The sequence below is a fragment of the Zeus faber genome (assembly GCF_960531495.2).
Source record: "Zeus faber genome assembly, chromosome: 10".
NCBI classification, from domain to species: domain Eukaryota; kingdom Metazoa; phylum Chordata; class Actinopteri; order Zeiformes; family Zeidae; genus Zeus; species Zeus faber.
Genome location: NC_137199.1, coordinates 10,290,726 through 10,312,591, shown reverse-complemented (window position 1 = coordinate 10,312,591; position 21,866 = coordinate 10,290,726). Strand labels below are relative to the sequence as shown.

General features: G+C 43.6%; 1 protein-coding gene across 3 annotated transcripts; it reads left to right on the top strand.

Moving 5' to 3' along the window:
* The first annotated feature begins 748 nt into the window (after nucleotides 1-748).
* kif3a (kinesin family member 3A) lies at nucleotides 749-16,594 on the top strand. Of its 3 annotated transcripts, none has more exons than XM_080008328.1 (17): nucleotides 749-923; nucleotides 1,869-2,151; nucleotides 2,298-2,442; nucleotides 2,676-2,760; nucleotides 4,588-4,693; nucleotides 5,218-5,357; nucleotides 5,507-5,704; nucleotides 6,340-6,514; nucleotides 6,629-6,727; nucleotides 9,729-9,885; nucleotides 10,052-10,232; nucleotides 12,722-12,832; nucleotides 13,656-13,781; nucleotides 13,935-13,988; nucleotides 14,133-14,201; nucleotides 14,304-14,434; nucleotides 15,446-16,594. In XM_080008328.1, the coding sequence occupies exons 1-17, from the start codon at nucleotides 918-920 to the stop codon at nucleotides 15,492-15,494; spliced, it is 2,115 nt and encodes a 704-aa protein (XP_079864454.1). In that variant the 5' UTR covers nucleotides 749-917; the 3' UTR covers nucleotides 15,495-16,594. The 3 variants fall into 3 exon arrangements, with proteins under 3 accessions (XP_079864454.1, XP_079864456.1, XP_079864455.1); XM_080008329.1 differs by having other exon boundaries at nucleotides 793-844; XM_080008330.1 differs by lacking the exons at nucleotides 13,935-13,988; nucleotides 14,133-14,201; nucleotides 14,304-14,434; nucleotides 15,446-16,594 and having other exon boundaries at nucleotides 12,722-12,872; nucleotides 13,656-13,713.
* Nucleotides 16,595-21,866: the final 5,272 nt, after the last annotated feature.

Genomic DNA, 21,866 nt, shown 5'->3' with positions numbered 1-21,866 from the left:
TGCGTAGCCACAGACCGTTCAGAGTGTCCATGCTGACCCCTGTCCACCACCAAAAGCACCTACAATGGGCACGTGAGCGTCAGAACTGGACCATGGAGCAATGGAAGAAGGTGACCCGGTCTGATGAATCACGTTTTCTTCTACGTCATGTGGACGGGCGGGGTAAGGGTCCGACCCGATGGAGCATCTGTGGAATGTGCTGGAACAACAAGCCTGATCCATGGAGGCCCCACCTCACAACTTCCAGGACTTAAAGGATCTGCTGGAGTCCATGCCTCCACGGGTCAGAGTTGAGGGGGAGCTACAAGATATTAGTGGTTTTTAGCGGTGATTTAAATGTTGTGGTTGATGTGTATGTGTGTATAATATATATGCATATATATATGTGTGTGTGTGTATGTGTGTGTGTGTGTGTGTGTGTGTGTGTGCGTGTGTGTGTATAAATATATATGCATAGACACGAGTGCTATTTAGAACAATTAAAAAAAAAAAACAACGATTTAAAAAATGTAAAGGTCTAAACACACGTAGGATAGGATATAACGTATATCTTTCTCCGTGGAATTGGCTCCGCGGGGACGGCACCGAACCGTTCAAAAGCACTTCCGGTGCGTCAGTGACGTCCGACGCCTCTGACGTCACCGATCGCGTAACGTAATTCGACGCAAACCCCCGATTCGCCGTTGACACTGCGTGGGGCGGTGGTGGCGGTGGCGGTGGTGGGGGGGGGAAGCGTCGCTGCGTCGGTGATATTATGGGCACGGCGTTGACATTTCAGTCCTCGTCATAAGCAGAAGAAGGAGGAAAAAAAGAAAAAAGGAATCGTCGCTGAAACGCACGACAGGTTGTTTTTTCTCTCTCTCTCTCTCTCTCTCTCCCACAAGAGGCCGCAGACTCTGCAGCGTAGGATTGTAAACATGCCGGTAAGGACCACGCCTCTGGAGCCCCCTTTTATCTGGAAAGGGTTCCTCCCTTCGCTCCGCTCCGACGCGATGCTAACCGGTTAGCGATGCTAACCGGTTAGCATCGCGTCGCCAGCACGAAGCCGCCCGTCCGAACGTCGCCTCGTTATCTGTCCGCCTGCGGACAAGGCGCGGTTTTCAACTCAGCGGGCATTTGTGGACGTTTAGGCCGAATCCCCATTGTCGAATGCTATGCTACCGTTCCCAAAACACACACACACACACACACACACACACACACACACACCTTACAAACACACACGCACGCACGCACGCAAAGAGTAACCTGTGCAATATATTGTAACATTTACATTTACATTTAGTCATGTAGCAGACGCTTTTATCCAAAGCGACTTACAAGGGAGAATAACATTCAAGCTACAATAACATTCAAGCTACAATACATGTAATAACGCTTACTAATAATTTAGACCATCCCTTATCAACCGTATCCTTGCTATATACATATTCATCAAATTGAGAAATAGCTAACTATATTCATTCATATTCATGTTATATATATATATATATATATATATATATATATATATATATATACATACACACACACCAGTCAGTACTTGCATCCTCATTGCCAAAAGTGCCCTTTCGTAGCCTGTTTGTAACGTATCTGTCGTTATCGTTATCTGTTCTCCACCCGGGGTTCCCAGATGCCTTAAACGTTAACAAATGCCTATCAAGTTGAGGCCCTGGAATACCAAAAAAGGGTTGAGAATCACCGGGCTGCAGTACGCTCCCTGTTACAGGATGAGTTGGCGATATGAGTTAAGCAACGTTAAGCGCGCAATGCTCTAGCCAATTTATATGGAAAGTAAAATGTGTTTTAAGCCGAGCTTTGGAGAGTTGCCACTTTTTTTTTATTTATATTTTTCCCCCCCCACCCAGAGCAATAAACTGGATAAACCCGAGAAGCTGGAAATCAGTGACAACGTCAAAGTGGTGGTGAGATGTCGTCCTCTCAACCAAAAGGAGAAAATGATGGGCCACCGGCAGACCGTCAGTGTGGACGAGATGCGAGGAACCATAATGGTCAACAAGCTGGAGACTCCTCACGAGCCTCCCAAGACCTTCACCTTTGACACTGTGTTTGGACCGGAGAGCAAACAGCTGGATGTTTACAATCTCACCGCCCGACCCATCATCGACTCAGTACTGGAGGGTTACAATGGTAAGCTTTATTTCATTACATCAGAATCTACATTTAATAATCAGATTGAGCGTTGTGCCTGTTTGAAAATGCAGTTTTATTCAGTGGTTTGTTATCTTCGTCAATGATACTGGTGGTCATATTCTGAGCCTTGCTCTCCATTTCAGGAACCATCTTTGCGTACGGGCAGACCGGCACAGGGAAGACGTTTACGATGGAGGGTGTGAGGGCGGTGCCAGAACTCAGGGGGATAATCCCAAACTCCTTTGCTCACGTCTTCGGTCACATCGCCAAGGCGGAGGGGGACACGCGGTAGGGGCACGCAAACGTTCATACTCTTCAGACGATGTCCACTCATTGAACACGTTTTCTGGACCAATTATTGCATAGAATCAATTTCAACTGATTTGTATTGATTGTGTCATTATTGTGTGTATCTTATTGATAAGAGTGATATGACAGGCTTGAACACACAAGTACTCTTGTGTGTGCCTACCGGCCCGATAGTTTTCTGCTACTTATGCTACTGGACTCTCCCCCCACAGCTTTTTAGTCCGTGTATCATACCTGGAGATATACAATGAGGAGGTGAAGGACCTACTGGGAAAGGACCAGATGCAGAGGCTTGAGGTAACAAGACGTCAAAACTACAGCTCAACCAATAAAGGGCAAAACTGTGACCCGCTGACTCCATTCAGACCAGCCATCTTGTATCCAGATACTCACATTCTCGTGTGTGTGTGTACACAAATGTATGCCCTCACTCTGCACTAACAATTTACAGTACATGTCTGATCATCAGTGCATCTTGCAGGGGTTCACAGCTGTTTTCGTAACTTTCCTGCCCACCTCAGATGCATTTTAATGCCAATCTGAATGAGTCTGTTTATTTGTTGTTTGTTAAAGGGAACCTATGATGCAAAACTATCTTTTTCAGAGCTTGTGCACATACATTTGGGTGTCTGATGGGTCTAACACACAAACTGTGAAATAATAAGTTTTTCACACCAGAATAAGCGGGTTTACCCAGGTTTTTTAAACCCAGTTAATTTTCAGGCGGTTGGCACCTTTCCCATGAGCAGGAGAAATTATGTTTTTTTTCTGGTGTCTCACGTTTGACGTCACAAACAGGAAAGGGGATTTTGGATTGTAACGCGGGTATGAAATGATCGAATGACACACAAATAACCTCTTGAATCTTGAATATTCCTGTCTATTTATAGGCCAACGTACGGAACTTCAACGCGCATCGCATTGCGCAAGTACAGGGGCCAAAATTAGTGTGTCAACCCGGGTGTCCTGTTTACATCAGAGCCGATTGGAGGTGGAGCCGATTCAAAACTCAATTGTCTATTGTGGCGTCATGTGACCCGGGACTGAAATCCGGGTTTTTCCTGATGACCAATGCCGGATGTAAGCAGCTGTTACCCGATTTTTGGTACAGTGGGAAAGGGGTATGAGACAACCCAGTTGGTTTATTGTGAGCTGTCTGTTTCGGGAAAATATGTCCTAAAATGAGCTGTTCCGCTTTGTGTCTACATACTACGTAGCATTGTGACACATTCGAATTAGACCCTCCCCCCATCTCAGTAACTCCACCTGGAGCCTGGAGTGTGACTGGACCAGCTAGCATCGAAGCTAAGAGCTAGTGGATAATGCTCTGTTGGCTGCAGAGACCACCACAAATATTTTAAGAGGAAGAGGAATTTATAGAAACTGTCCGTGCAAAAACTGCAGAGAGGGAAATGTAAGTATTTTAAACAAAGTCTCTGTCCGTCCATCCACGTTAGGTTGACTGTACTGTAGGCTCTGGCGCGCGATCCACTCCGCGTTTCTCTCCAAACAAAACTGTAGATGTATTTATTTTATTTTCCGACGTTTCTGTAATTGAATGAAACAAAAAAAGCCCCAAGCCCCGCCAAAGCCCGCGTTGCTCCATGCCTTGCGCTGCTCCACACACTGCGGTAAAAGTCGGAACAAACTTTTTATTGTAGATGTAATATGAGTGAAGATCCAGCAGCAGGGTTGCTTATTTCGCGCTTCTTGCCTTTGTTCAGAAAAAGATTTTGGTGGACTGATGAGGTGATATCAGTGAAAGTTACGCAGTAAATCCAACGAAACCCGAAAGCCATGCTCAAATGCCGTTGGCTGACAGAACCTGGTACTTGTGCTCAAACACCATTGGCTCACAGAACTAGGGGCCTCTGGAGGGTGGCTTCTCCCGCTGAAACAACCCGGTTTCAGACGGGGTGGATTGGACGCATGTTTGAACGGCTCAAATGCGTAATCTGAGTGGTATTTTCAGCCAAAAAAATAAAAATATGTTTCGGGGACCTCAGAGACCATATATAAACTTGGTGAAAATGAGCATAATTGGTCCTCTTTAAAATGTTGTTTATCAAAACCTGAAAAGGTATAAGAGATGATGTGGAATGTTGTTTGTTTTCCTCATGGCAGGTGAAAGAAAGACCCGATGTTGGCGTATACATTAAGGACCTGTCGGGTTATGTCGTGAACAACGCCGACGACATGGACAGGATCATGACTCTGGGACATAAAAACCGTAAGTGGAATCATTCGCCCAAATTGTCAGACTGAAAAGACATTACTTAGAATGAATCAATGTCCTCAACCCCAGTGTTTTTATAGTCTTGTTAAAAATCGGTCATGACGATATTGCAACTCAGTGTGCAACATAAATTAATTACGGGGGAAATAATACCTACCCCTTGTCATTTACGTGTCCAAATAATGCCATTGAGGCAAAAATACTTTTGGGTTCAGGAATTTTGGTTGAAGGTTGAAGTAAAAATAAAAAAAATAAAAACTGTAATCAACACATAACGGAAACATAATTATTCTAAACAAGCTACAATAAAAAAAAAACATGTTTCCTATGGATTAAAAATAAAATAAAATAGAGAGCATCACAGCTACAAAATACTCCCAGAGGGAACGCTGGCTCAACAAAGAATAGTCGTAATGGAAATCTCACTTTACGCCAATCTTAAAACAAAAACCTTAAAAAAAATAAAAAATTAAAGTCACCCCTTATAGTCGTAATGTACGGTTAATTGTTGTTTTTAGGTTCTGTCGGTGCCACCAACATGAACGAGCACAGTTCCCGCTCTCACGCCATTTTCACCATCACCATCGAGTGCAGCGAGAAAGGTGTGGATGGAAACCAGCACGTGCGCATGGGAAAACTGCATTTGGTGGATCTTGCGGTACGTTTTTGTGGCGTTTGGTCAAAATATCCACAATTCTTAGTAAATTTCTTGGTTGTTAAGATGTATTTCCGAATGATTAATACTCGTCTGAATGTTTTTTTGGTGGGTTTTTTGTTTGGTTTTGTTGTTGCCATGCCCACCACCAGGGTTCTGAGAGACAAGGGAAGACTGGTGCTACGGGTCAGCGCTTGAAGGAAGCCACAAAGATCAATCTATCCCTTTCCACTCTGGGTAACGTCATATCGGCCCTGGTGGATGGGAAGAGTACCCACGTACCGTACAGGAACTCAAAACTCACCCGCCTACTGCAGGACTCGCTCGGAGGGAACTCCAAGACCATGATGGTTGGTGGAGCACTGCAAACACACTCTGCGCTCAGTTCAGATCCACACCACATACATGAACTATAACCTTTTCAACGGTGTGTGTTACTCAATTTGTGAAACCCCGTTTCACAGTCATGGTTGCTCTGCGAAATATTCATACTTCCTGCCACAATAGACGCAGGGAGTATCGAATAAAGTGTTCGATGAATGCAGTCATCTCTCACTCTTAAGCTGCTTGCTATTGTAAGGTCAATATCAAAATATCATATCACGTCCAGTTAAAATGGTATCGGAGGCTTCCTTGTTTCCTGTTGTTTAATTCATGGTATTGACAAAGTACTACAAACATACCAACATGTTTGGTAACCGTGCCAAAAACACTAGGTTTCAGCATTTAATTTGGCTTCACACAACAACAAACCACTGCCTACTTATGGTGGGGGTTTTTTGATGCAGGAAGTTTGCTTAGTTTTGTGTGTGTGTGTGTGTGTGTGTGTGTACAAATGTATGCCCTCACTCTGCGCTAACAATATACATGCGTCGGATCATCAATGCATCTTGCGGGGGTTCACAGCTGTTTTCGTAACTTTCCTGCCCATCTCAGATGCACCCCTCTTTCCCTCCCTTGACTTCGCTTGTTAATTTGCCACCAGTGTGCGAACATAGGCCCCGCAGACTACAACTACGATGAGACCATCAGCACCCTGCGCTACGCCAACCGAGCCAAGAACATCAAGAACAAAGCCAGGATCAACGAGGACCCCAAGGACGCCTTGCTGCGGCAGTTCCAGAAGGAGATCGAGGAGCTCAAGAAGAAGCTGGAGGAAGGTAGCTCGTCTGTCACCGCCCGAACGTCCCGTTTGTTCGCACGAGCACGCGCCGCAAAAGTCTGTCTTGTAGTTTAGTGATGGGCCCTGAAAAGGCTGCGTTCCTCCACCCCAGGAGAGGAGATCTCCGGCTCGGAGGGCAGCGGCTCAGAAGAGATGGATGACGGCGACGACGAAGGAGGAGAGGCGGGGGAAGGGCGCCGGAGAAGAAGAGGTACGAATAACTCACAATGACATGTCCTGCGCTCACTAAGTTAATTGAGTTCTCTTCCCGGCGCTGAATATTCAATATATCTAATTATTAAAATCTCGGGTGATGGGTGTTGCTTTACGTTGCAGAAGTCCCTTCTTGCTCAATATGCTCAGAAAGAGCACCTTTCCGCTCAGATATGACTATGTCATTCCAAAGTGGTGATTTAGACTGATTTTCTTAAATGATTACATTCCCCTCATTTAGGAGTTCCCCCCCTTTTTTTTTTTGCCAAAAAGTTTTTTTTCCTATCTTCTCTTTGAGTGGTAAGCGTTGAGAAGCACTATTCTTTTTCTCTTGCAGGCAGCAGCAGTAGCAACAATAGCTCTGACTCTGCTTGCTCCTTCTCAGTGTCGCAGCCCACTGAGAACAAACCTCCAGCTAGTGAGTGGGAGCAGCACTAATAACCCCCCCCCCCCCCACCCCCCCAAACTCACCCGCCAACCTGCTGTTCTCACCAATCCCATGTCAATTGCGCCCGCCCACCCCCCCACCACCCTCCTAAGAGCTTCAAGCGTTGCCTGGGTTTCCATGGAAGTTATCTCACAAATGCCAGTTGTTGGTGTTTCTGAACACGGCGTCTCAAGAAACCCCCCCCCCCCCCCACTTCACATTGGGCTGAAGGTTTCTTTTTGGAGCACTCGCTAGACCCATGGACTCTCCCCAGGGGGCCGACTCCTTATGAAGCATATTATTCTCCTTCGGCGGCGCCATAGCCTACAGCATGACCTCCGTGTTTTTCACCTGCGCTCCTGCCGCTGCTGCCACCGCCGCATGCTGTTGGTTTTTATCATAGCAGCGTTCTCAATTTCAACCTTTCCCAACGACGATGGTTCATTTTTTTTGTTCAGGCGCAGCGCAACACTCTCACCCGCGCCACCGAACACTGTCTCTGTTTCTTCACCGTTGTTTGCTTTGAAGGCCGACGCCGCTCCGTAGGCTCCAATCTTCTTTCCTTTTCTGTTCCCTCACGTTCATCCTTTTATGGATCTCTCTATTTCCTCCCATGCGACTGTCCTTTGCCTTGTGTTCCACCCTGTAGGGCCACAAACGACCTTTTTTGGGCCACTTCGTGATTGGGAATTCTCTTTTCTCTTTCTGTCTTTCTCCCCCCACCACCGGTTGCAAAATGCCACCTGTCTGACTCCCTATACACCTCTTAATTCAAGAAGAAAGAGGTTGGTGTGAGAATCTCTATTCTGCTGACTTTACTATAGATATGATGCCTCCGCTCACATGCTAACCACCTGACTGCAGCGCGCTAGTGGTCGCTAGCTTCACGGAGCCTGACAACGCCGGCAAACAAAAACAAAAACCAAACAGGCTCTTATCTAACAGGTCTTTTCCATCCCATCCTGTACGGCTGTCCTCCATAGTCCTCATATCATCACCGCCATTTACGTTACCGCCTTGTGAGAGAGTGACATCCCGGCCGTTTTTAACATGCTGGTACTTTGCAACTAACTGAATGAGCTCAGTAAACCCGCAAATGAAATGACTAACTTTGGACATTAACATTTCTCGTGTGTGTATATTTTTTTTCTTATGCTCGCTCAGCAAGCTGGTGAATATTGGTCTATACCTTTTTTTTTTTTTATGGGAGCAATAGACAACTTTTTTTCTTTTATTTATCATTATGTGGTTAATGTTGATTGCACAGTGTAATGGCAATATAATAGACACCATCAGCATTAAGATTGGTTCCCTATAAGCCTCCATATCACTATGCAGTTCGGGGAAAATTATTGATTTACGGCAGTGTGTCGTAGGGTTGGGCGATATGTTAAATTTCCTACCGGCAACTGTCAGACCAACAACCAGCGATGGTCTTTATTCGCCGGGGCGGAGCAGAGCGCGATCACCCCACATCAGGTTCATTCAGGGAGCTCCCAGAATGCAAATGGAGTTGGCGGACAAACAAAGCTTCATGGCTACTTAGCAAACTGCTGAATGGGCCAATCACGAACAGCTCAACAAGACAACTCTTTTTTTTTTTTTTTTTTAAAAGCTTTTATTTAACAGTAACAATATACATGTTTTGTCAAAGTGGAATTATTTTGGAGGTTAAAAGTACAGACAACACAACAAAATGTAGAGTCTAATATGAGTCTCAGCAAATCTGAAAATCTGTCTCCAACCTCAACGGACTTCGTCACGTCATCGACTTCTTCTGTTATAATAACAACGGAATCGTCTTCGTCGCGGTTCTTGAAAATAATCACTTTCATCGTCACATTAAGTTTGAATTCCGCTGTTTGAAATGTTCTCCAAGTCCGGAGTCATATCAGATTCAGCGTCGCTTTTGGAGAACTGACTATCATCGCGGAAAACGAAGTCCAGTACGCACTGCTAACACTGACTTGGATCTATCGCACTGGTCAGGTGATTCAGAGCTCCCGCCACCCGCTTCGTGTAACCCATAACTATACGGAGGAGAAAGTTTTCACAGACAAGTCGGACCGAAACACGCCCGTGCTGCGGGGGTGTTTCGGCTTAAACTGTCTGTTTACCGAAGTGACGTAGGTGCGTGACACGAAGGGTTTTTCCTCTTCACCGTTTCACAACAATGGCTCCGAGTGGTACGATTTAAACGTTGAATTCTATCAAAACGGTTTCACATATTTGTTGTGGTTGTGCAATCATAGACATATAACCAAAGTAAATACAATTAAACTAAAATTGGGATGATTTCAATTTACTTGAAAATTGTCACTTGAAAAAAATGCTGTTGTCTTTGCGACAGTGGTGCAAACAATAATACTACTCGGGGAGGGGGGGGGGGGGGCGTCAAAAAGTTGTCTATTGCCCCTATAAGAGAAATAATTACTCAACGCATCTAACAATGCTCAACATCTCAAACTACGCTCTGTTCTTATCCCGATCATCCTCTCCGATTATGACGGCTCCATAACCCGCACATCCAACATGTATCTATAACGTATTCAAACTGACCGTCTCTGTTTAGGCAAGAAGAAGGTTTCTCCCGACAAGATGTTGGAGATGCAGGCGAAGATCGAGGAGGAGAGGAAGGCTCTGGAGGCCAAGCTGGACATGGAGGAGGAAGAACGGAACAAGGCCAGGGCGGAGCTGGAGAAGAGGGAGAAGGACCTGCTCAAGGCTCAGTGAGTCCGCGGCGTGTGCGGTCGGGAGCTTGAAAACCGTCCGAAGGCGTCAATGTCAGGAGTTGGTTTGTTGTCGTTAGCTGGGCGGCGGGGTTCACGCCGGAACTCCTGAGGTAAAACTAGCTTAGTGGCCCCCTCTAATCGGCGCCCCCTTGTCCCCTCTCAGGCAGGAACACCACCTGCTGCTGGAGAAACTCTCCGCCCTGGAGAAGAAGGTGATTGTGGGCGGGGTGGACCTGCTGGCCAAGGCTGAGGAGCAGGAGAAGCTCCTCCAGGAATCCAACAATGAGCTGGAAGAGCGCCGGCGGAGGGCTGAGCAGCTGCGCAGGGAGCTGGAGGAGAAAGAGGTTTGAGAGACTGTTTAGTCCAAACACGTACAGGCTATTTTTTATTTTTTTTTAATCTTTTTTTGTTTATGGAAAAAAAAATTGTACAATAGTAGCAAGTAACCCGTTTTCCCATTAGATTGAATATGCTTCAAAACGACTGCATTCTATGATGCCTAAATAAAGATGCACCATGTGGATCATTGGATCAAACTACAAGCTTGATAGATAGATAGATAGATAGATAGAATTTCTTTATATTCAGGGATTTCCCTGAAGGGAAATTGGAATTGTTTTTTATAAAATAATTTAAAATAATTTTATGTAATAAAATTACATAAAAAAATGTAATATCGTTTTTTTTATATATATATTCAAGAAACTGTCACTGTACACAATAATATATAGTAATATATTTACGTTTAACCTAGTGATGAACAACAGATTTACCCTAAAAATAACAAAATTTTAAAAAAAAACATTAAAAATAAAAATGATGCAAGACCAAATAAAAGGTAAAAGGTCCAAAGGTAAAATTGACGGTCCTACAACTTCTGAAACAAGTGGTGAACTGAAAAGATTAACTCACGATGGAAATGGTGACATTGGAAACAAGCCTGACATTTAATATGAGCAGTTAAAAGTAAACAAAATGTTGGTAATAACCTTCTAAACAACAAATAAATTCCCCAGTAACTTGACACTTCTGTATTAACACATTCACATCCTGGTGGTTGCGCAACTGTTGGTTGCGGCCGGTTCGGCTCCACTTCCTCTGGAGGATAAGAAGTGAATCGCAGACCAGTGCATGAAAGATTATTCTCTTTGATAACACACACACACACACACACACACACACACACACACACACACACACACACACAGACTTGAGAAATGATCCACTGTTAAACCACAAAAGAGCTATGTATGTCAGAAGATTACAAATCAATTTCATTCTTCATTTCTCTAATTTAAAAAGAAATTGTGGTTTTTTTCTCCGAAGTGCTTCAACCACAGCTATTTATAGTAGAGCACAAAAGCCCCAAAATCCCTTTAACTAGGGCCGCTGATAAAATTTCAAATTATCAAGGTTATCTACTATTTTTTTAAGTGGCTTTAGTCAAGAAAAATAGACAGCCGCCTCTAGTTTTAATTAAAGGATTGAGGAGGAAAAGTATAAAAGGGTCGATGACTTTTACGTTTTTATTTATTTATTTATTTATTTATTTATTTATTTGTTTTGTCCGACTCAATTATCATCCAAATAAATGAGATATGAAGACATGTGTTAAATAGAAAGAATGCCTGGAAAGTACGCTCAATTTAAAACCACTCTCAAATTTTTTGCAGATTATTTTTTAAATTCGATTTGTGAGTTTTGTGGCTTAAAACACTGACACGGTCAGACCATGTTTTAGACGGTGAAATGAGGCTTTTTACCGTTGTGCCCGCTGACATTTTTAACAATTTTTTCTCAAAAATCGAACAAAGTCTTCAAATTTAAAGATGGATGTGAATGAACAAAATACTTTCCTTTTTTTTTTTTTTTTTTTTTTTTAACAAAATGAAAAACTATAAATCCATATATCTCAATCTCTTATTTTCTCCCCTTTAAAACCCGTATTTGTTATTTACCCCAAATAAAGTTAATATAGAGTAAAAAAAAATGGAATAACATCGACCCACATTAGCTGAAACTGAGGCCATCTGTCCGGGTTGCCGGAGACGTTTTTCGACGGAGACCACATGGCGCCGAGTTCAGGCGACGTGATTCCGGCCTGACTTTCCACTCGCCGACGGGTTTTCGGAGCTCGCCGAGCAACGCCCCAGGTCGGAGGGAAACCACAGCGCGGGTGACGGGCGCGCGCCGCGAGCGGCTCACCCGGCCATCCCACCGCCCGCCGAGCGCCCGTATCCGGTCGTGCCGGGGTCGTCTCAGTGAGGGCAGTGACGCTGCCCGACAAATGATCCCCGATGTCCCGCGCGTGCTGTCGTGTCGGTCTCCGGTGTCGCTCATGGCGTGGGTTTTTGTGACAACGTGACACAACGTAGTTTGGAGTCCCGACAGACTCGTCGTGAGTTCCTCCCGGGGAAAGATCTTGTAATGCGTGACTCCCCCCCGTCGCCGATCAGTCATGTGGTGTGCAAACCACGAGACGGCAAGTAGTGTACTGTGAACAGTCCGGCCATTTGATGACTTTGATGACTCGTGTAGTGTGCCCATGGTGTAATGTGCCGTTATTTCGGGTGATCACAAACCTTTCTCCGCGTTCACGACTTCACTCAAAGTAAATATATAAATAGAGTATTCCATGTATGAGCAGCCTGTCATTCCACTTAGTAAAGATACTTTATCTCCACGTTAAAGGGCAGTATTTCCCTAATTTTAAATAGGAGCTCATGTAATTGGCCAACCAAAATATTTGTCTGACCCTTGTCTCTCTCTCTCTCTCTCTCTCTCTCTCTCTCTCTCTCTCTCTCTCTGCCCCCCCCTTCTCTCACTCAAACAGCAAGAGCGCCTAGACATTGAGGAGAAGTACACCAGCCTTCAGGAGGAGGCGCAGGGAAAAACCAAGAAGCTGAAGAAGGTGTGGGCCATGCTGATGGCGGCCAAATCTGAAGTAAGCGAGAGATCCTGATACTCGTCATGAGTGTTTCAAGGTGTTTTTCTTCATGGACACGTTGTTCTTCAAGGCATCTCTAATGAGGGCAGAAAAAATGCCAAATATTTTTTTCGCTCTTAAATTATTAACGTTTGATTCTGTTGGTTAATCTTTTTGTGACTAGGCTCATCGTATATTTACCACTTGTTCTATTAGTCGTTCATTCTTAGGTTTTCTTTTATTGTTAGGTTTCTTTTATTGTTTATGGTTAGGTTATTGCATATTGAAAATGTTCTCGTTTTTTGTATAGTGCCATTCTTGCTTTTGTTGATTTCTAGGCTTATTTTATTGTTTATTTGTTTATTCTAGGTTTACACTTGCTATACTTGGAAATTGTGGGAGCCATTTTTATTCTTTTTTGCTTATCTCAGGTTTATATTTAGGTTTATTGTACATTGCATCTTTAGCTTTACTGTATTTTGCCAATTCTTTCAGGTGATCCTCAGGTTTATTGTTTATTGCATATTGCCATTTTCTCTTACTATTTATGTTATTATTATTATTAGTGCCTTTTGTTATGCAAGCTGCTGTTACATGGAAATTTCCCCCCTGGGATCAATAAAGTATCTGTCTGTCCATCTCGCTGTCTATCTGAGTTGGAATATATAACAGTATGGTATCCCAACGAAATATACTGATTGGCAGCCGCTGCGTGATGACATCCAGTATACTGGATCACCAGACTCCACCCGCTGCAGCCCTCTGCTTTGGTCGGTGTTTAAGTGAGGCAGCGCCATGTTTGTCTCAGAGTGTTTTGTGTTGTTGCTGGGCGTGGTGTCAGATGGCCGACCTGCAGCAGGAGCATCACAGGGAGATCGAAGGCCTCCTGGAAAACATCCGCCAGCTGAGCCGCGAGCTCCGCCTCCAGATGCTCATCATAGACAACTTCATACCGCAGGAATATCAGGTGGGCGCGGGGCATCGTCGGTGTCCTTTTTCTTGCTTCCCCCCCCCCAATTTTTTTTTTTAACTGTAGTTTGATATGTAAAGAAATTTTTGGTTTTTGCTTTGTTGGGTCATACTTTCCCCCGTTTTTTTTATTTTATTTTTTTCAATGTAGGAAATGATAGAGAATTACGTACACTGGAATGAAGACATAGGAGAATGGCAACTGGTGAGTCATATAGAACACAACCAGTCATGCACCGCCGAGAACCGAGATATGGACATTTGAATTCTGTCTGATTACTTGCCATCAGAAGAGAGTGGAAAGGTTGTTTTTTTTTTTTTTTTTTGTTTTTTTTCCCTCCTCTTTTAGAAATGTGTGGCATACACTGGCAACAATATGAGGAAGCAGACCCCTGCGCCGGACAAGAAAGAAAAAGACGTAAGTACATTTTCCCTTCTGTTTGATTGATGTTTTTGTTTAAATCCCCGCAAACCCTTACCCAAGGTCATATCGGTCTTCCTCTCTCCCCTGTCGCTGTAGCCGTTTGAGGTGGATCTGTCCCACGTGTATTTAGCCTATACGGAGGAGAGCATGCTGCAGTCCCTCAAGAAGCTCGAGAGGCCGAGGACGTCAAAAAGCAGCAGAAGCGGTCGGCCCAAGACAGGGCGAAGGTAAACGAGCCTGGAAAACACATTCAAAAACATCCACCTCACCATCATGAAATTGGAGTTCACAATTTATAAGTGTACAAATAATCTTAATTAACAGTTTAATTATTATTATTATATTTTTTTTTTCATTTTATGCCCCCTCATAGGATAGTAAGCTTATAATAGTGCAATAATGCACTCTGCTTATGAACAGGACACATTTATTGTCATTTAACATCGGAACATAAAAATTTGGATTCATTTTCCTAAACTCAAATGATTGAAATTCACCCAATTGACATCCTATTTGTTGCAGCATTTCACATATTAGCTTAAAATTCCTTTGACGTTTGAATGAAAATGTACATAATTATGGAACGTGGCCAATAGCAGATCCCAGTGTGACCTGATCACGGTCCTGAACTGACCCACATGCGCAGGAGAATAATAACAGACTGGCTCCATTCGGCCATTTTGTTTCAATATGTTTTCAAGCACAGACCTGTTTTTGCTTGGACAGGAGCGTCAGCCCCTAAATTCTTATGAGGTCGTACACCTCACTGTCCCTCCACTGACTACCTCCAGCCCAGCTGTCTTCCGTGGTCGTTTTTAATGAGTGACTCGCCGCCAGCGCAGAATTTTGACGATTGTCGCCTTACAGTAGAGTGACGTAGAGTGACTAGAGCTGCACATTGCATGAATTCCGTTATGACTGTTCAGACTCACTTATGGCACATATGAAAGTGTCCCAAATCCCAATTGAAAGGACCAGATTTGTGTTTTTGTGGAAAAAAAAACAAAAAAACAGATCTGAGTCACATATGGGCAAAAGTAAATTGGATTTGGGCCACTTTTGCCTGTAGTGTGAACGTAACAGTCGACTCTACGGGGCCTAACCGTCAGAACGAGATGACAAGAACAGTCTGGCGGTGTTTTCGAGTTTAGTGTATTTTATTATTCTGAGAAATACGGAGGCTCAACAGTGCTTGGAAGTTTATAATGACAATAATCACGGGCCTCATCTCCTCACAGGAAAAGATCGACAAAGCCGGAAGCTGTAATCGAATCCCTTCTGCAGTGAAATGAGGGCGCTCCACCACAACACACACACATGCATTCAACCTTGAAAGTCAAAGTCGAGTCTGAAAATGTTTATTGTTGAATTGATTTAACGATTAAGTATAAAAAAACAACAACACTGCAACGTTCCTGAACGTACTGCGACGACTGTTCCTACTGTAAGACTTAGACTCGAGGGTCATTCTGGTCTGTTACTTGTATTATAATTTAAGGCTTGCTAGATATGATAAAACAAGGTGTCGCCCCTCGGAGGCATTCAAGCGACCACAACCTCTGTTTGGTGGTCGCGTTGAGGGGGGGGAACAATAAAAATAAAAGAACCCCTCGTGCAGATCTGACGTCTTTCGATCGACTCTGGACTTCGTCGTCATTAGTTGTGAAACATGAGCATTTCCCCGAAAACTAGAAATTGGCCTGTGAGCTAGAAACATCTACTTATGCCGTAGCCTCAGGAATTTGGCGTTGTTCTCAAAATAAGTTCCACATGACATTAAAGAGCAAATCCTAAATGCTGTTTTTAAAGCCAGCTCCGCTAAGATAAATCGGGATGTCATGGTATTGCCAGGGCCAAAATATATCTCCTTTCAATCTGGTGTCTCTCTCATCGGGTTAAAGCAGTTGACTTGGAGAGGACGCCACATGGAAATAAAGATGATTTAGTGGAGAGAGGGTGTTTTTTTGTTTAAATTGATTAATACTGTATGCTAACAGACTGCAAGTTATCTACTCCAATGTTAGAAATTATAAGTATGTACATCAAAAGTCTACACTTCATAAATGGTAGGGCATGTATGTCGTTCATCTCCTAAAGTAGTGCCACTTGTGAAATGACACACTTGGCAAAGCATTTTTTATTTTGTTTGTTTTTAGTTTTTGGTTTTTTTTTTACGTCTGCACTTCTTAATATCCTGAGATATACAAAGCATATGCCTTAGTATAAAATGCACAAGTACAAGTGTTCTTTTATTTTGCATAGATTTCATTGAACGGTTTTCTGTAGTGTAAATGGCTTTTTATCATACTGAATGTCATATGTTTACATCCATCAAGCTTTCCCTCTGTATACTTAATTTATTAAATTATTTCACATACTGTCTCACATTCTTTGTCTGTTTTTTTTTATAATAAATCATGTCTGAGATGGCATATGTAAGCAATATTTGCCATATCAAGATTCAAGATTTTTTATTTGTCACATACATATACATACTTTCATACATAATAATTATTAATATATATATAATAATTAATAATAATTACATATAATTACACAATATTATGATGGGAATAATCCAATTTCACTTGTTGCAGAATATTTCATATTTGACATGCTAAATCCAATCCAAAATAGGAAAACATATTTCTAATGCATTGGAAATGAGTAGGAAGAAAATACCTTCATTGGTTTTACCTTAAAATAATGCACAACTAATTCTTATATGTATGTAGCAGTTTCGCCTACCACATGCCACACAAGTGGCGTTTTCAGGGACCCCGGCACAGAAACACAGACGACGGGGTTGTAGCCACACCAGTTTATTGTAAACAATGGGCTAGTTTGAATAAGCCCAGGAGCAGATGGACAGCACGGCATGACAAGTGAGTGTGGGGATGGGGGTTTTACCTGTTGCTAGATGTCTAGCGACCCAGGAGTTGAATTGTTCAGGCCATCAGAGCCATTTTACCAGAACCATATTTTTACGCCCGACCTTTTTCTGACCAACACCTTCTCTATTTTGAACATTGCTTGTTCTTTTTATTATTATTATCAACAATCACCTGCATTACTCTGAACACAATCTTAGGTTCAGGCTGTAATTTATTCAGATTGTTAAAAAACAATGTTTCATTTTCTTTATTCAGAGGGCGGCATTTCGATCAATCCATGGTAGGTATGGTATGGCAACACAGCCGTTAATCTCATTAACCATTGAGAAGTGTTTAGTCTCATAAAAGACGTAATTAGGCGTTGAAAAGATTTATTATAACCGCGTCGATGCTTCCTTCGTACGCGGCCATCGAGACGAACCATCGCCATGCATATGACGTATGTCGTCATTTTCATCCGCATACTCGGTCACATCCATCAGATCCGCTGACTAGGGCGGCGTCGGGCAGCATCGGCGCGGAGGAATAGGTGGAAAATCCGGGTTCAGAAAGTAAAATTCCTCACCGGGTCTTCAAGCCAACCGAGCAAAACCACAGCAGGATTCTTATTTTGTGAACCTGGAACTTTCCAGCTATGCATAGGGTATAAGCATCTTGTTTTAACAACCAATTCTGCCATTCACTTTATTTTATTTTTTTTTTTACAAGTTTTATCTTCAACAGCGGTATACCGTTTCCTCAACAACCCCCAAAATCACCAGGTTTACACTTTTCCTAAAGCACTTTCCATTGTCGTGACTCATATTTTAAGCGCATTTCATTTATTTTCACAGTATAATAAAATAACAAATAGTAAATATACCTCACATAGTGTTTCTTGTTTTATTATTATATCTATTTTTTTCTTACCCCCTTTTCACTGCACATAGCTCCAGATTTGAATCAAAATAATGAAATAAATAAAAGATTTTATAAAATAAATAAAATGTCCTGGGCGACACCAGCCGCAAATTCCTGTTGATTTTCTCTTGCTTTATCACTGTTTGGGTCTCCAATAAACATTGGTGGTACTTCAGAAATCTAAAACAGCATTTATCTCCTGTTTATGGGGGTAACTCACACGTTGATAGCAGCCCTTACAATCCCGAGAGCTTTGTTAGATAGTCAATCCGACAGTTGGGGTTGCTTTGTTTTTGTCCACGGGTTTGGGGATGGATGGTGTTTTTTCATACGTGAGATGAATTACGTCGATATACAGTATACTGTATGTCTAATTATGTCTCTATACGTATACTATATGCAATCACCTGCAAGTCACATAGGTAAAGTCAAATTATTTTTAATGCAACAGTAAAATATATATATATATAATATATACAGCGATCATCCACAACATTAAAACCACCACTAATAACCACTGATATTGTGTTGCCCCCGCCGTGAGCCAAAACAGCTCTGACCCCTGGAGGCATGGACTCCACAAGACCTGAAGGTGTCCTGTGGTATCTGGCACCAAGACGTTAGCAGCAGATCCTTTAAGTCCTGGAAGTTGTGAGGTGGGGCCTCCATGGATCAGGCTTGTTTTATCGGATCGGACCCTTACCCCACCCATCCACATGATGAAGAAGATAATGTGATTTTTATTTTTTGTTTTTATTTATTTTATTTTTTTTTCTTCAACCCCCCCCTCTCTTTGGTGAACTATTTACCATGTTTGGTTCTATGAACAACTAATCTCTACTCCAAGAGGGGGAATATAACCACGGGTGAGATAAATCAACATAGAAACAAACAACATGTATCGAAAAAACAGAGTTAATTAAGTCCAGGAAAACTAACTGGGACAGCAATTGTGTAGGTGACCTCTTCGTGCGTGCGTGGGTGCGTACGCGCTTGTAGTGTCCGCCGGTGAGTGTACGGGACTTGTCCCAGTTGGTTCTGGTGTATAAGGTTGGTATCATATCATAGCGCCAACCCCCATGCCTGGCAGCCGAGCAGCATAACCTGGTCCCAGAGAACGCGAGAAGACCCTGCACCCCCGGGGTGCACACATACAACCCACCCCCATGTGCAGGCACGAGAAGCAGGAACGGAACCCGGGCCGCGGGCGGCAGGCACGGGCCACAGGCCCAGAGCCAGGTCGCGTGCCGACAGACTGACGCTCTGCCCACCGCCCACCCTGCCCCGCGCAAGGCCAACCCTACCACAGCCGACCAGACGCCCCATTCGGGCGTGAGCCTCGAGCGCTAATCCACGTAGCCGAGGGTGCTCAGCACAGCTTCTTCTGGAAAAGGGATTTTTTTAATTACCGATATTACCGGATGTTGTTCGTCAATTTGATTTAAACTTTTAGAGACCGCTGTAGTTGAAGGGATTGCGGGAAGCTGTGGCCAATGTGTAAGCCAATTGTATTCGAAAATGTGTTCCAGATGAGTTACTCCTTGTCTTTTCCGAGACCTGAGAATTATTGGTCCGTTTTTAAACAGAAAATCCGGGTTGTGCCAGAATGGAGTGAATTTGTTTGGTGATAGAATGTGACCACTGAGTTTGCTGAATCTCCACCAGGATGACAGAGTCGTTGCGATGAATGGGTTTTTCAAGCAGTTATGTTTCTTTATAAATTCATTAAGGAATGGGAGATCAGATATTGATAAATCCTGAAATGTTGTCTGTTCAATGTCTCGCCATCCATGGCCCAGTTGTTGCTCCGGTTGTAAACATTTAGTTATAAATTGAAGATGGTTCGCTTAGTAGTAGTATCTGAAGTTTGGGGCTGCTAGGCAATTTAATTTATTGATTATTAAGTCTAGAGTATTAAACCGATGTCTCTGTTCCTGAGGAGGAAGCGTGATGGTCTGGGGCTCTTTTGCTGGTTTGCTGGAGTCGGTGACTTGCACCCTGAGCTAAAAGGGCTCCCACAGCATTTTGCAGTGCCATGCAATACCTTCTGGTCTACACCTAGTTGGTCAGTTATATTCTACAGCAAGATAATGACCCAAAACACACCTCCTGGCAATGTCAGAACTACTACTGCTACTACAAAAAAAGGGAAATCCAAATCCTGGAATGGCCAGCGCAGCCTCCAAACTTCAACCCCATCCGGCTGCTTTGGGAGGAACTGGACCGAAGGGCGAAAGCAGCCGGTAACCTGGTAACTTATCAAGATCTTTGAGTCCTATTACATTAAACTGTATACCTCTGAATCTACCTCAAATAGAGGGTTAATGACAAAATATTTAGACGACCTACATTTCCCCCGTCTTGAATCAGATAAAATTGCTGAACTGAATTGGAGGATAGAACTAGAAGAGGTCAATGCGGCGACTACGTCGATGCAGAGGGTCCAGGCTCCGGGGTCTGAAAAAAAAATGTAAGGTAACTTTCCCCAATTCGTCTGGGAATGCTCCAGGAGTCGCTGACGAAGGGTGCCCCTCCCTCTGCTCGTTCACAAGCAGAAAATCATCCCAAAAAAGTGCCGTCTCACCGCCTCGAGAGCATCGAGGCATAAAAACCAGTTCGGTCTTCAGAAATAACCAAAGTGCCTTTGGTTATTTCTGAAGACCGAACTGGTTTTTATCAAAGAACGTCGCTCATTTTCCAACATTCGCTGGCTCCTCAATATAATTCACATCTCACACTCTACGCTGGTCCCTGAGGCGGTCATCTCATTAGATGCCGTCCTCGAGAATTGCGGTCCTCCAGAAATTTGGCCTTGGTGATAAATTTGGCTCCTGGATTAGACCCTTATATTCATCTCCGCTAGCATGTCTTAGCACCAATTCGCCACGTTCTCCATATTTTTCATTAACAGGAGGCACACGCCAGGGATGCCCACTTACTCTTTGCAATTGGGATAGAACCACTATCCATAGCGTTGACAACATTACATTTACATTTACATTTAGTCATTTAGCAGACGCTTTTATCCAAAGCGACTTACAAGGGAGAATAACATTCAGGTACATTGCGACAGAGATTAGTGTAATAACAACATTGGTGTAACAATAAATACTGCAAGGTGGTGCTAAGTAATTGTAGATTAGGACAGGAGGTACTCACTGAAGAGCTGGGTCTTCAGGTGCTTCTTAAAGACAGAGAGGGAGGTCCCCGCTCTGGTCATTTTTGGCAGCTCGTTCCACCAACGTGGAACTACAAATGAGAATAGCCTGGATTGCCGTGGCTGTATGGCCGGCAGAGCCAGGCGACGCTCATTTGACGAGCGCAGCATCCGGGGGGCAACATGTGCTCTTACAAGAGCATTTAAGTAGGCGGGAGCATTCCCAGCAATCACTCTGTAGGCCAGCATAAGAGACTTGAACTTGATGCGGGCGGCTACAGGTAACCAGTGGAGCTCGATGAGCAGCGGAGTGACATGTGCCCTCTTTGGCTGGTTGAACACCAGTCGCGCCGCCGCATTCTGTATCATCTGAAGTGGCTTCACCGCACAGGCCGGCAAGCCTGTTAAGAGAGCGTTGCAGTAGTCGAGACGGGACATCACCAAGGTTTGTACCAGCAGTTGAGTGGCATATTGGGTCAGGTACGGCCTGACTTTTCGGATGTTGAGTAGTGCGAAGCGGCAGGACCGGGAGACGGCGGCAACATGGTCCGAGAATGTCAGTTGGTCATCAATAATGACACCAAGATTCCTTGCAGCCTTGGTAGGAACAAGAGATAGAGAGTCGATTTTAATATCAATGTTGTGATAAATACCTTGTTTGGCCGGGAAGACCAGCAGTTCCGTTTTCGCCAGATTTAGTTGAAGATG